The following is a 13,856-nucleotide window of genomic DNA, read 5'->3' as shown; positions in this document are numbered from 1 at the left end:
GTTCCAACACCTCTGCCAAGAGCAGGGACACCTTCCACTAGACCAAAGCCCCATCCAGCCTGGCCTTGAACACTTCCAGGGACGGGGCATCCACAGATTCTCTAGGCAGCCTGTGCCAGTGCCTCACCACTCTCGTAGTAAAGAATTTCTTCATTATATCTAATCTAAGTCCACTCTTTTTCAGCTTAAAGCCATTCCCCTTGTCCTATCACTACATGCCCTTGTATAGAGTCCCTCTCCAGCTTTCTTGTAGGCCCCCTTTGGGTACCAGAAGGCTGTGACAAGGTGTCCCTGGAGCCTTCTCTTCTCCACGCTGAACAACCCCAACTGTCTCAGCCTGTCTTCATAGGAGAGGTGCTCCAGCCCTCTGAGCATCTTCCTGGCCCTCCTCTGGACCCGCTCCAACAGGTCCATGTCCTTCTTCTGTTGGGGGCCCCAGGGCTGAACGCAGTGCTCCAGGTGGGGTCTGATGAGGGTGGAGTAGAGGGGGAGAATCACCTCCCTTGGCCGGCTGGCCACAGTTCTTTTGATGCAACCCAGGATTTTGTTGGCTTTCTGGGCTACAAGCACACATTGCTTGGCCATGTTGAGCTTCTCATGCACCAGCACCCCCAAATCTTCCTCCTCATGGCTGCTTTCAGTGCATTCTCTGGCCAGTCTGTATTTGTGCTTGGGATTGCATCCCAAGCATCAAACATTGAGGACAGCAAATACAAGGGGCAAACTGCTGACCCTGTTCAGATAGATGATAGTGATTTAATGGGACTTCGGATTCAATCCAAAGGTTTTGTTTTATCTGATTCTGCCTGGAATTGCCACAGCAGGTTTTGGGTTAATTAATGAACATCTCATTGAACAGTCCTATCTAAATGGCTTGGATGTATTGCTCCATGTGACATATTCATGCAAGGCTATGTGGGATCTGAATATTTAGTTTTTAATAACAGTCAGTCATGCCTTTAACAGAGCTGTATGAACACTGAATATTGCTTTGCATCACTGAATAAAACAGAAATAAAGCCCAAACTCCTGAGTTGCAACTTAGTGCCTTAACCCTTTAACCCTTCTTTCTTGGCGTGTACAACTAAACTCAAATGAAAATCTTCAGTGTTGCTTACCTGCATGCCTCTGCTATTCATCATAGATTTTCATTAATCAAGACACACTGTGATACTGTCTTGTGCATTGTCTCTTTAGGCTGATAAGGGATGGGAAAATAGATCTGGTGATTAACCTGCCTAACAGCAACAGCAAGTTTGTTCATGATAATTACGTGATCCGGAGGATGGCTATCGACAGCGGGATTGCTCTGCTCACTAATTTCCAGGTACTTCCCATGTTGTTCTTTCTCCTCTTAGCCGTAAGAGCCTTCCAAGCTTTCAAGCACTTTTGACCTTAGATTCTACTGCGTTTGGACCCTTGTTATGTCTGACACATAATAATGTGCCAGAAAATCTTGGCAACACAATTGTTTGAATGTATTTTCTTTTTGCTACTATAGAAAATAACAATGCTCAAGGTAAAACAAAAAAAAAAAAAAAAAGAACGAGGAAAATTTTGAGTCTTGCACTGCAGCTGAAGTTGTTGCTGTTTCGTTTTCACTTCAGAGCAAACTTCTTGCACAAGATTGCCTGTAACATGTTTAAATTACACATGGGAACAGTTTTTTTAGTGGGATGTTTTTCCAGTACAGTCCTTAAACCTTAAAGCAGGATATAGCTGGGCTTTCTTGAATGATGCTTGGGGTAATCCCGTTTCAAAGTGCCATCCAAGTGGAATTGCTGCCTGTCCTGTTGTGGTCCCCAGTTGCAGGTCATTATGTGTTTGTAGCTAATGACAAACCCTTTTCACACACTGATAGGGGAAGAGGTATTTGGTAATGCAAAGTGGACTCCTGCTGCCAGCAGTACCTTGACTTCCTTTGCAAGTGGCTTCAACTGTCACAAAAGAGCCTCATCTGGCTCTCATTAAGCACAGCAACCAAATTCCTCTTGATTTCAGTGGGCACTGACACGGAACCCAGTGACTTACACTGGTGTCCAGCTGTGCAAAATCTTCTGCTGTGATTGGAGTGACTGGAGAGCAGGGAGAATGCCAAACTGTAAGTTCATAGACAGGATAATGACAAACATGATTAGTAGGAATGGGAAATTGCAGACACATCTTTTGCCTACTAACTAAACACACACTGATGACCAGAGCAGGAGTCCCCATCCAAAATTTATTACCACACCCGCTGATGCATTTCATTGAACTCTTTTGATTGCAGTGTTTTAATCTTTGAGTTTGAGAGAGGAAAAGACCCCTGCGTTCTCATAAAGGTTTGGGCTATAGGAGGAGACGGCTGTTCTCCTGGGACAGAGCTGTTTTGCCAAAGAAGCCTCTAGTGTCTCCAGCTAAATAGGCAGGCTCCAGGGGGCTGGAGCCAACCCCCATGCACAGTCACCTTGAAATTGGTATTGATTTGGATGGACTCAAGGACTGGAACTGCACAGGGTAGTTTCAGGGTGACAGTGTAGGAGTGTGGAGCCTGCTCTATTACTCAGCCTTCTCCAGAAGGCTTTGCAATGCTCAGTCCTCCTCTGCTTTATATTGACAGGTGACAAAGCTTTTTGCTGAAGCTGTCAAATACTCTGGGAAATTGGACTCCAGGAGTCTCTTCCACTACAAACAGTTTGACAACGGAAACACTGCATAGAAGACCTATCTCCAACCTGCAATGCTTCTGGCACCACAAAAGAGAGGGGGCCTCAGATCATACACCTAACCATCTTTCCATGGATTTTATAGCATCTGCACTGATTGTTTTACCAACTCCAACTAATTCCTAGCCAATACTTTCAATGGCTCATTGGAAAGCTGTCCTCTTCCCAGCCTCTACCCTCTCCCCATTTCCACAAAGGATCAAATATTAGTTACTTATTAGATAGGTAGATCCTGACACCACCATAGCAGAGGAGATGATAGGAGATACAAGTGATTATACATGGGGCTGGTTCTTTTCATAACCAAGCCTGCTCCTCCTTCGAAATGCCTTCCTTGCGTCCATATTCCCAGCTATTCTCATGCTGGATTACACAAATTCCCATAGAAAGCCATGTAGCTTTCTCTTTCCATTGCTGATTATTGAGGATTTTACAACTTTACGTAACAATTGAACATCCTCCTTCTTGATTCACCCAAAGATACCATGGATACCTGCCAAGGTGATGAGTGTAATAGGAACTCTTTAAAGACATATGAACACGAATTCCTCATGGTTTCCTGCAGCAGCTGACAGGAATGATGCAGCTACTTTTTGTCGTGTTTTTAACCTTGGCCAAGAATCTTCTTCAGCCTGTAGATTTGATGGGAGAGGAAGGCTGTATGTGTGTGTCCTGGAATTGCTTCCAAATCCTTCTCAGTCCTTCAAGCTATTATTTTTAAAATTCTGGCTCAACATTCTGAATTCAGGCTGCTGTCCCTGTGTCATAAAGGCTTTCTCTCAGCTTTGTGTCTGGCTTCAAAAGTGGAGGACTCCCCAAAGACTTCTGTGTGTTGCTGTCCAATGTTTTGTGCCATGATTGTGGGCATTAAAATTGAATCCTTTCAAAATGAGGTGGAAGTGTTGCAGTGCTTTACCCCTCCAAATTAAGTAACCCCTTCACTTTCGCTCCAGTCTTCTCTGCTGCTTTTTCATCTCTGGCAACACCCGCAAATGCTGTCCATGGAGCACACCCACTGTGCCACATGATGTGTGTTAGCACTTTCTGTCTTCACGGCTAAAGATTTCAGCAGCTCTATGGGCAATAGCACTGCATCCTACAGTATATACAGTACCTGTCTCTAAACATATAGCAGCTAAGGAACTTATGCGTCTGTCTTTTTTCCCCCCATGTTGCAGTATATACAGAGCACACCCTGGAGTCAGGATGATTCAAGATGATTCAAAGTTGGATGACTTCTCTGATGCTTGCTAATCTAAAGTGGAGCATTGTCCTCCAGCCACACTCTTGTCTGCCTGAGACACCAGCTCCAGGGCACTGCTAGTTTGTAGTGACTTACCTCTTGTGTATCTCCAATACCTGCAGACCCTGGCAAGAAATACTGCTGCCAGCTAGTGCTAGATATGTGGTGGTGGAGCTGTGTACCACCCTTTCTCGAAGCTATCAACACTGAAAGTAGTGCACTTTGGACTGTGTTGTGGAGATGAACAAACCTAGGCTGCTGCTTACATGTGCTCTCAAGTTCCCTTGGGTCCCAAAAATCTTTGAATGTAGAAAGAGAATAAGGGTGGATAAGCAGTCTGGGTTTTTTTAAATTAATACTAAAACACTTCAGGAAGAATATAAAATCTGAGGAGAGCTGTTATTGACAAGTGCAAAGGAGCGATGCCTTTGAGTACCACGGGACTCTCTGACCAGTTGGTACTAAGCACCAAGACCAAATTTTGGACCAAATGTGGACTTTATTTCTCATCTGGTTGGCATCTTAAGCTCTCTTGTAATGGACATTTCTTCAGTACTGCTGTGATAAACGCAACCCTGCCTGCTGTGCATAGGGAGAGCTTTGCACTTTTAGAGTACAGATGTTATTAAAAGAAACAACAAAACCCCACCAAAATTCCAGAAGAGCCCAAAGTCATTGAGAGCTCACCCATTTAGTTGTGAAATGGATGACTAATGGTGGTTAATGAAGTAGCAGTCTATATGCATCCTGCACTTTTGTTTTCCACTGCAAAAATCTCATTAACAACTGGTGTCATCTCACATCCTCCCACCCTGCTTTTACTTCTAGTAGTGAACAAAGCAACATCTTAAAACATCTGTATTCTCTTGTTCTTTCTCTTCTATTTTGCCACTTCTCTCATGAGCTGAAAATGAAATAAATGCCCCGTATTATGATAGCTATCCATTCTTAAATTGTGTGGCCTGGATTCTGCCCTCCTTTATTTCAAATTTATTTGGTTCAGGGGTTTTGTTTGTGTTTTTTAAAACATTGATGAGCAGTAGTCCATTATGAAGTCATCATTCTTATTGATGATGAATGCATCATTTAATGTGGAGCTGCTGTATGACTCAGAGTTGAGGAGGTGGTAGGAAAAGGGCAGCAGGACACAGCAAAAACTCTTGTCTTCAGCTGCACATATACAAGAAAAAGGAGATGCCGTGATCCCCCAGGAGGGTTGTGTGAAATGTAAGTGAGGAGCCAGATGATAGGGCAGCAGGCTCAGAAACATCAAAGAGATGGGAACTTTAAAACAGGTTGTCAGTTTTGGAAAATAGGGAAAACTTTATTGCTTTTAATTCAACTTTCTTAAACAATGCTCCTGCTAATTAGCTAACAGTGTGAGTGTATATGTATCTACGTCTACATGTGTCTACACATTCCTGGTGTACTTGTTGTAGCAGCTGCAGGTACTTAAACCACAGCTTCTTTTGTGTCCACAGACTCTCATATAATTAGAGTAGAATTTAGCAGAAAAATATACCCAAGATTAATATATTCTGAGTACTCTATAATTATTCAGTAGCGTTAAAGTTTTGCTGCTGGTACTGAACACTGGTCCCTTCCCCACTCCTCTGAAGCCGGTGACACTAATGTCCTTCCACACTTAACCAGACCCATCTATACATACACACCATCCCCTGAGCTGTCTCTTCCTCCATCTCCTTTTGTTGTCTCCTCCCCTTCCCCTGTCGGAGGAAAAAAATATATTCTTTTTGTTCTGATGGATGCAAGATGAAACAATAACTCTTATCATGGTCAGAAGGACCCAAGAAATCATCCCCCGGTTTACCTTGCGCAAACACTGAATGCTGGCTGAATTTGTTTCTTGATATGCTTTTCTTCTTTGTGTAATGAAGGTGCAGACACTATAGGAAAAGATTTTTAAGTATCTGCAGCTGTTGGGATCAATGCAGATCTAAAAAGAAAAAGTTACAGTTAGTATCCTTTGTAACAAGCTCATCTCTGCTTTCAATAGATTCTGCCTTATAAAGTCTTTTTCTTATTAATCTTGGGGAGGATGACAATGACAGATGAAAGGGGATGCCGTTCAGAGCAAGAAATTTGCTGATCTATGAACAGTCAATTTTATTCTTTTTTACTGTCTTAAAAGGAGGTTGATAAAGAGACACATGAAGGTATAAGAGACGGTACAAAGCACAACTTTTGAGATAAGCACAAGAAAAGGTGGCAAGAGCCATGATGAAATATGATGAAGGCACTTAATTTTTAGTAACAGAGATGGTTTTTTTCTCAGTGGTCAGTCTGCTGAGCTGCTCTCTGGAGCCATAGCTGTCCAAGTGTGCCAAGAGCTGGGAAGCTCTGGCAACGCTGAACATTAAGGTCAGGCTCTATACCCAGTTTTGGTCACCTTCCTGGATTTATTCTTCTCCAGTTAGCACCATTTAAATCACTTGAAGATTGCTGGGGCAGCCCCTGCAGAGGTTAGTAGTAAAGCAGTAATAGTTAGGCACTTTGAAAGCAAGAAGAAAAGAATGGAAAAGCGTGAAGACAACTTATTGCTACTACTTTCTGCTTTCCTGGTAGAGGATTTAAAACACAGTGAGATGAAAGCACATGCTTTATATAATTGAAAAGAAATAGCGAAAAGCTTTAAGATGCCTCTTTACTTCGAGACCATTTGAAACCGTCAAAATCAGGTTTCTGAAAGTCCTAAGAAACAGCTAAGTAGGAAAGACTCCATGATCTGAAAGAGCTCTCGGCAGGCAGTGAGCAGAGAAATAAGTATTATTTGCCTTGCAGGTCGCTGGGTTTTCCTGGACTGGGTGTTGCCATCAGCCTGTAAGGCGCTTTTTTTTCCTTTCTCCACATACCAAGTGTATTTTGCACTCTCCTCAAAGTTAGAAAGCCTATTTGTGCTTTGGTACTCTGTGCTTGCATCAGAGGCATCTATGAGTCTGGCTGGGAGCTTAGCAGCTCTATATCTTTATAATGAAGTGATCCATAAAAGTAGGGAGGGCGTTGGAAGTTAGCACTATACTAAACCCCACAAGTGCAATGTGTGTGCAATACCAGTGGCTCAATCCGTGCCTGCTGCCTGTATCCCAGTCAGATGCAAACAACCACTAGGCAGGGGGGTGGCTTCATGCAACGATCAGGATAGGCGGTAAAAGGAGCGAGCACCGCTGGCTTCTTCTGTTTATAATGTTTGTAATGTCAAATCATAGTCAGAGCAGCCCTGGACCTTGGAAAGCTTTCAGCAGACATAGTTAGTGCTGTTGTCATCTCTGCAAGGACAGGAGGTGCTGCCATGCCGTATGAAGCATATGAATGCCACTGCTGTAGCCATCTGCAGGACATAGAAGTCTGCTATGCTGCAACAGTAAACTGCCAAATAGTACCCAAAGCCTCTTTTTTTCTTCCTTCTGCATCTCAATCTCAAACTGTATAATGTCATTTATAGGGAATAATCTAGTTATGCTGTAACATTTGTTTCACCCTTACATTGAAGAGAATTTAAATCTGAACCTTCTAATGTGTCATAATTAAATGAAGAACACAATATTTTGTCATTAACTAGGTAGGCTGAACTCTCATTCATTGTTATAATTAAAACAAACTGAATTCTGCAAACTGATAATACCAGTTAGGATAAATTCTTTTAATTCAGAGAAGTTTGTAAAGACAAGACAGAGAGAGAAGCGTTTGTTACAAAATTTGTGCAAGCTTCACAATAATGCACTTTGGGGAAAAGATGAATAATGGCTAGGGAGTAATAGTAATGCTTTGGGATTACCATAATCTTGGATGAATGCTCTGGATTGTCTAAGATGGTATCCAAGAACAGCAAGTGCAGGGAGCTGCAAGGAGTGCAAAGAGTTTGTAGTTCTGGCACAATTCATTCTCCCAGGGAAAGTTCTGTGTTATTAAAGATCAATTTTTTAACTCCTATAGCATGAAGTTTCTTAGACTCTATGGATACAGGAGTTTTGTCAGTCTGTATAGAGTTGCTTACACCAGTGCAAAACCAGCATAATGTTGCTGTGCTGATTTGACACTGCTTTTAGCCTCTGGTGCAAATGATCACACAAGATATCCATCATAGAGAATCAGGGGCCTTTTCAGGAAAAACATTTGCTCCTCCAGCTCTAGACAATCTTGTTCTTTTTTCTGACTTCCTGAGCATCACCAAATGCTGCCAAGCTCTTGTCCTTCAAGATCTCTTGTAGTAATGAGACCTCATTATAGCTTAAAATGGCCCTCTGCTATTCACTGTCTTCGGGAGGCATTATAATCCATCCCCTTATGACAGAAGCACTTAGAATAACTCTTAGAAAAGTGGGTTATGTTCTGACTAAGCATCATGGGGCATGGGCTGAAGTGTTTGCTGCCTTTCAAGACTCATGGGAGACAGAATGGTGGAGGTAAAGAAGCGAAAATGTGACCTTTGCTGAGGGTCAGACCTGAGCCTTTCGTCAAATTTTGAATGCACTGATATGGCCAGCTGAAAGCAAATAAATAGTGTGTTCTTACTGCTAGCCAGTCTGAGTTCTTAGTATATCCTAAACTGAGCATTGAAATCTTTTGTAGTGCTCTTCCAACAGCTATAAAGGTACCAGTATTTATCTGTTTTGCAGCTTAGCCTGAGCTGTTGATCCTGAAATGAAGGTCTCAGCAATGCAGTATCATTTATATCTCATTCAGATGCCCAAGCACATGGTGCCTCAGCATTAGTCCCTTGTGGGGAGTCTCTCCTATGCAGTTTTCACATGGACAACAAAATATGCCTGTTGGAGCTTGGCACAGGTAAGTAAAGAAGTCCTGCAATGGTGTTGAGGAGGAGGAGGAGGTATATGACCATGTCATTATGAACAACAGTAAGATATAGTATAGTAACATCGTTCACCATCTGAATACTGTGCAAACCAGTCAGGGAAAATACAGACTTCTAAGGGCGCTTAGGCACAGACCCCAAAGGGCACAGTCGCAAGTACAGGGGAAGAAGGACTGACATGTAAGTCACTGGGCAAATTCTAGATTTCTCAGTTTATTTTGTTAGTAAATGCTTTTAAGTAATTTCTGGTAGATATGATAGCCTCAGAGGTTGTTATACTTTCAAAGGCCTGGAAGATATTTTGAGTGTAAGAAATGTCATGCTCTGTAGCTAGCTGGGAGAGAAACCGATGAGTGTAGCATCAAAATGAGAAATACTAGAACTTAACTGATGGTCCTTCTCTATCCTCATTCTCTCCTCATGCAGTTCAGGCTGGGTGAGATAAGCTGCTAGAGTGGAGGGGAAGCAGTTCATTTTCTGTTTGACACTGCAGCAGCATCTGGTGCAGGAAGAGAGTGAATGTGGGATGCAGCCACATCAACGCAAGAGTCGCCTGGCTGTGCTGTGGCCTGGGTTATCACTACTGTTACTCTCCAACTAGATTCTCATGCAACACCTGAATGAGTGCATGACAAAACAACCACTTGCAATTTCTGTTCTTACTAGCATGAATGAAGCAGGAGACATCCAGCTGTCCTAGATTAAAGTATCTCTGAATAGATAAAGATCTGAGACCTCAGCAGAGAGGAGAATGCCGATTGTATAAAAGCATATCCTGGAGTTCCTCAAAGACGTAGTTTCTGTCCTGTGAGATCCAAACAGTGCAATAGCACTGTTTTGTACATTAGTGTAAGCCTAGGCATCCTTAAATAAAAGCTGATTTTTTAATTTTTTTTTAAATGAACTGCAGGAAAAACAGCCTCAACAAATTATGTTCACTATCTGCCATCAAGAAAAGTCTATTAATAATAATAGTTGGGGGTTTAGTTTTCAAAAAACCCACAATTAAATTTTATTGTGTCATAAGTGATTAGAATGAATTGCTTCCACACTAGCTCTGGTGCTCATTACCTGCTTTAAATTGGGAGTGGCTTTTCTGCAGAATTCCTTCATTTACCACAATCCCTTTCTGTTATGTTCCTTGCCAGAGAAAATCCATCGCAAAGGCTGTTCACTCTAAGGAATGACTAAAAAGGGACAGGTGTTGACTTAATATATCTTCTTCAAGAGATGAGGATTAACTAAACAGAATGGCTTCTCCCAGTGTTTAAACAGAAATGTTGTGTGTGTCGGAGGAGAGAATGGAGAAAGCCACTTCCACATTGGGTAGATTTTCAATCTCATGCATTAAGATTGAGTGCTCTATATGAATTCTTTTAAAATGGTTCTCTGGTGCTAATTGAGAATTAATCCAGTGTGGAGGGGAGAATGTGTTTACTCATCTGTTACAATAAATGATGGTAGTTGTCTTTAGCTGCTGCTTTGCTGAAATAAGAACCTTTTGTCACTAATTTGCTGGGCTTGAGTCTGACCTTCCAATCATTAGAGTTGTGACTTTTATTAAGCTTGATTTGGAGACTGGGTAGGACTTTCAAGTCCTACAGACTTCCTAAAGAGCCAGAGTAGCTTGTTGGAGACCAGCCACATCTCATTCGTTGTCCATAGACATCCCTTGCCAGTTGGGATTTACCCAAGCAAAACCTCCTGGCCGTTGGGCTAGCAGTATCATACCACTTTAAGAACTGTCTTCTCCAAGGACCTTTCTAGCCAGCAGAAAGGGATCAGCGTGTAACCCCTGGTGTTCACCTGTTACAGGACCTTCCTTTCACTGCTCAGGGTTTGAGAATTTCCATTCTCACATAGTAACCATTTGCATCAGAAGCTGTTTGGAAAAGAAGCTTGCTTTAATCCTACGTTAGTTCTGTCAGATACTATCTGGCTGGGCCAAGGTCTCAAGCCTTATATCCAAATGTCTCTAAGCCATCGTAACAGCTTCCAAAAACTGCACATTAAGGGCTGTACTCAGCAGCAGTGCGCCTGGGGCTCAGCTGAAGAGTAGGGCTCTTCTACTCATGATTTTGTTGGGGGTTGCTCTTTGAAACACAAATCCTGCAGCCTTTTCGTGCCATGCACAATGGAGGTGTTCAGCCTTCCCACCTCAGATACTAACCTGTAGCAACAGATGGCTGTATAAACTCCAGTCATGCAGAGAACCTAATCCAAATCCACCCCCAATTCCACTCACGTGTTGTTCTCCACTGGCGAGGGGATGACTTAAAGGATGCCTGAATCCTTAGAGGGCACTGTGTAAGGCATCTGATGGGTGAGGTTGCATAAGATCTGTAGAAAATAGAATACTACAGTGCTTTGTACAGCATAACTTCACTCTTAGGCTGTATTTTTAGAGGGTTAGAGTGCTTCAGATGATGCATTTAGGATAAGATGTTTTCTCTCAATGCAGGATGCTACTCTTATGGAAAAATCCTATAGAATTTTCATACACTTGTCATTATAAAAATTGTATAGAGTATTAGGCCCTTTGTTACCTTGAAAATTTAGCAGAAAAAGACTTGCTCCCTCTGAATTGTGATAACTTCTGGAATTGAATGGATTTAATTTAATTATCTGTCCCATGGAAAGTTATCACTGTCTATTCAGCTCCAGGACATAGCAGAAGGTAGGAGTGATTTGCTTTGCAGAAATGGGACAATTAGAGTGTAAGTAGCGTAGTCAGAGAGAATTTATGTGGACTGTTTCCAGTCCAGCTGAATTACTTTACATATGTGAAAATATTAATAAAAAGGGTTTCATTAAAATATGTTAATGGCAGCAAGGAATGCCCTCAATTGCTCGGTTCAGCAGCTGATCTGTCTGTAGGCGCTTGGGTAAGGACGAGCCTCAGGAAGGCCAAGAGGTTATGCTCTGTAGGGAGCCTTCAAAGGTTGTATGGTGGAATACGTATTTACAGCATTTTGTAATTAGCACCACACATCACTTTGATCCCAGCTGGAGGATACTACAACACTGAGCTCCTCCTCTAGGATGCCATGATTTATATTACTCTCCTCTGAAGGGGAACACTTGGGGGAAGCTGGATGACCAGCTCATCTGGTCTGTCTTATCAGAGCTACTGCTCTGTGGTTTTCTTGTGTGCCCTCTAAGTGCTGTGGGTTGCTCTATAGCTTGAGGAAGGGTAATTATTTTTTTTTTTCCAGGTATGTAAATTGTGCCACTAATAGCGATTCACCTTCCCTGCAAACTGTGCTCTGGGCAAATGACTGCCCAGCATTATCTGAAGTTTTCTGCTGTTCCCAGGGATATACACCCAGTAGTAAGTGTAACCTAGCAGCTTGGGTGCTAATGAGGGGTAATCCCTTTGATGACTTTGCTGCCTTAAGTAGGTCAATATTCTACATTTGCACCTGGGGTTGCAAGGGGTTTTTTTTTTTGTCTGGATGACGATCCCAGACTGAAGCTGCTGAGGTTTTTAGCTGGCTGGTTCCCAGGTGCCCTGGACACATCTCTTTATCTGTGGTACCTCCTCCAGGCTGCTGTGCTGGCATGTCACATGGGGACCTGATGGGGAAAGGTATTCACACCAAGAAATCTTACACCTTTCCATGGGTTTATTTAGGTGTTATTTTTTTTTTAAAGGAAACAAGAAAAGAGGGAAAATATTTAAGTCATCTTTCAGCATCATATTTGTTTATGCTCGTGTTAAAAAGCATAAAGCAAGAAGCTCCTAAAACCAGACTCTTTTCACAGTAAAATGGGTAGCAAATAGTGCCACTTTGGTAAATGTTACCGTTCATTTTTCAATAAATTACCAATTTATAGTTCTGAATGTGGTAATAAAAAGAGATAAAAGGACAGAAGAAGGAGGAAAACTTGGGAGGTTTATGTTTACTGCCAAGCATTTGGTTTTATGTTTATCTCATGAAAAGTAACTCTATATATCATGATAATTGACTTCACCAAGTACCTTTGGGAAAAAAAAAAAGGCTTCACTACAAAACAGCATCTTGTGCTGGAAAAGACTATGCGTGTTTTTTCCACTAAATAAAACATTCCTTTTGAATTAGAGGTTTAAGCTTTTTACAGTGTGCTTATTTTGTGGTGTATATGCCCAGTTGGTGGCTGAGAACAAACAGGGTCACGGTATAAAAAAAAAGCAAAATGTTCATAGTTCTCTTAAATCCCCCCAAAATAATCACTTATCTGCCATCACTCCAGACTAATTGATTCCCGAGAACTTTACGGAGTGAAGGCTTCCCCCCACCCCAAGTAGTTCCAGCTATTTGCTTGTTACCATTTTCACTGCAATGATTCACAGGCAGCTCTTCAAACTCCTGGGAAGTGGATTTTGATTCACCATTTCTGAGGGGCCACCAGATTTTTCCTTGGCACCCTGGGACAGGAGACAAGGACTATCAAGCAGCTGTGACTGATTTTTACATCATTTAATACAACAAAAGTGAGTTTCATTGCTGATCTTGTTTGGAAACAACATTCGTTGTAGTTCCTAAGTCAGTCAGAAGAGCAGAGGATGGGATTGTGGCAGGCAATAAAAACCCCTGCTACTCCTATAAGGACTTTAATTACTCACATCGTTACAGGTGAGACCAAGGGAGGCTGGCAGCAATACCAGCTCCAGCACAGCTGTGAAGGATTTATTTTTCTCAATGATGAGTGGAAAAGGCTGTAAAAATACTGTACAAGGTTGGCTAATAAACTGTATTTTATTAGCCATACTTATTATGAGTGTTTACAAGCTAGTGTGCTGATAGGCATTTTAATGAGATAGTATTCCTTAATTGCAATCATTCCGGGATTACAAAACAAAGGATAGAAAGCCAGAAAGCTGGAAAAGATAGCATATGCATATGTCAGGTCAAGATTTATAGCCAGATAGTGAGTAGCTAGCTTGGCAGCAGGTACTCTAAATTGTTACAGTGCTGGCCTCGTCAAGTCATCTGTGGCTTGTTCAAAGCAGATTGATAGCACTGATTTGCAGATGTTTGTGATTGCGAGGAAAATGCATGTGCTTTACCCGTGGATCTCCTTGGAGCATCTC

The 13,856-nt window shown here is 42.1% G+C and overlaps 1 protein-coding gene across 1 annotated transcript in view; it reads left to right on the top strand.

The window, feature by feature from the left end:
- Nucleotides 1-4,869, top strand: part of CPS1 (carbamoyl-phosphate synthase 1) — a 100,003-nt gene extending 95,134 nt beyond the window's left edge. The window contains exons 37-38 of the mRNA XM_056350543.1: nucleotides 1,198-1,327; nucleotides 2,600-4,869. Of these exons, the coding sequence (XP_056206518.1) occupies nucleotides 1,198-1,327; nucleotides 2,600-2,698 (229 nt within the window). The 3' untranslated portion in view covers nucleotides 2,699-4,869. The remainder of the gene's footprint in view (nucleotides 1-1,197; nucleotides 1,328-2,599) is intronic.
- Nucleotides 4,870-13,856: the final 8,987 nt, after the last annotated feature.

Source organism: Falco biarmicus, chromosome 8 (genome assembly GCF_023638135.1).
Source record: "Falco biarmicus isolate bFalBia1 chromosome 8, bFalBia1.pri, whole genome shotgun sequence".
NCBI classification, from domain to species: Eukaryota; Metazoa; Chordata; class Aves; order Falconiformes; family Falconidae; genus Falco; species Falco biarmicus.
The sequence above is the reverse complement of the archived record's forward strand: the minus strand, read 5'-3'. Positions and strand labels throughout refer to the sequence as shown.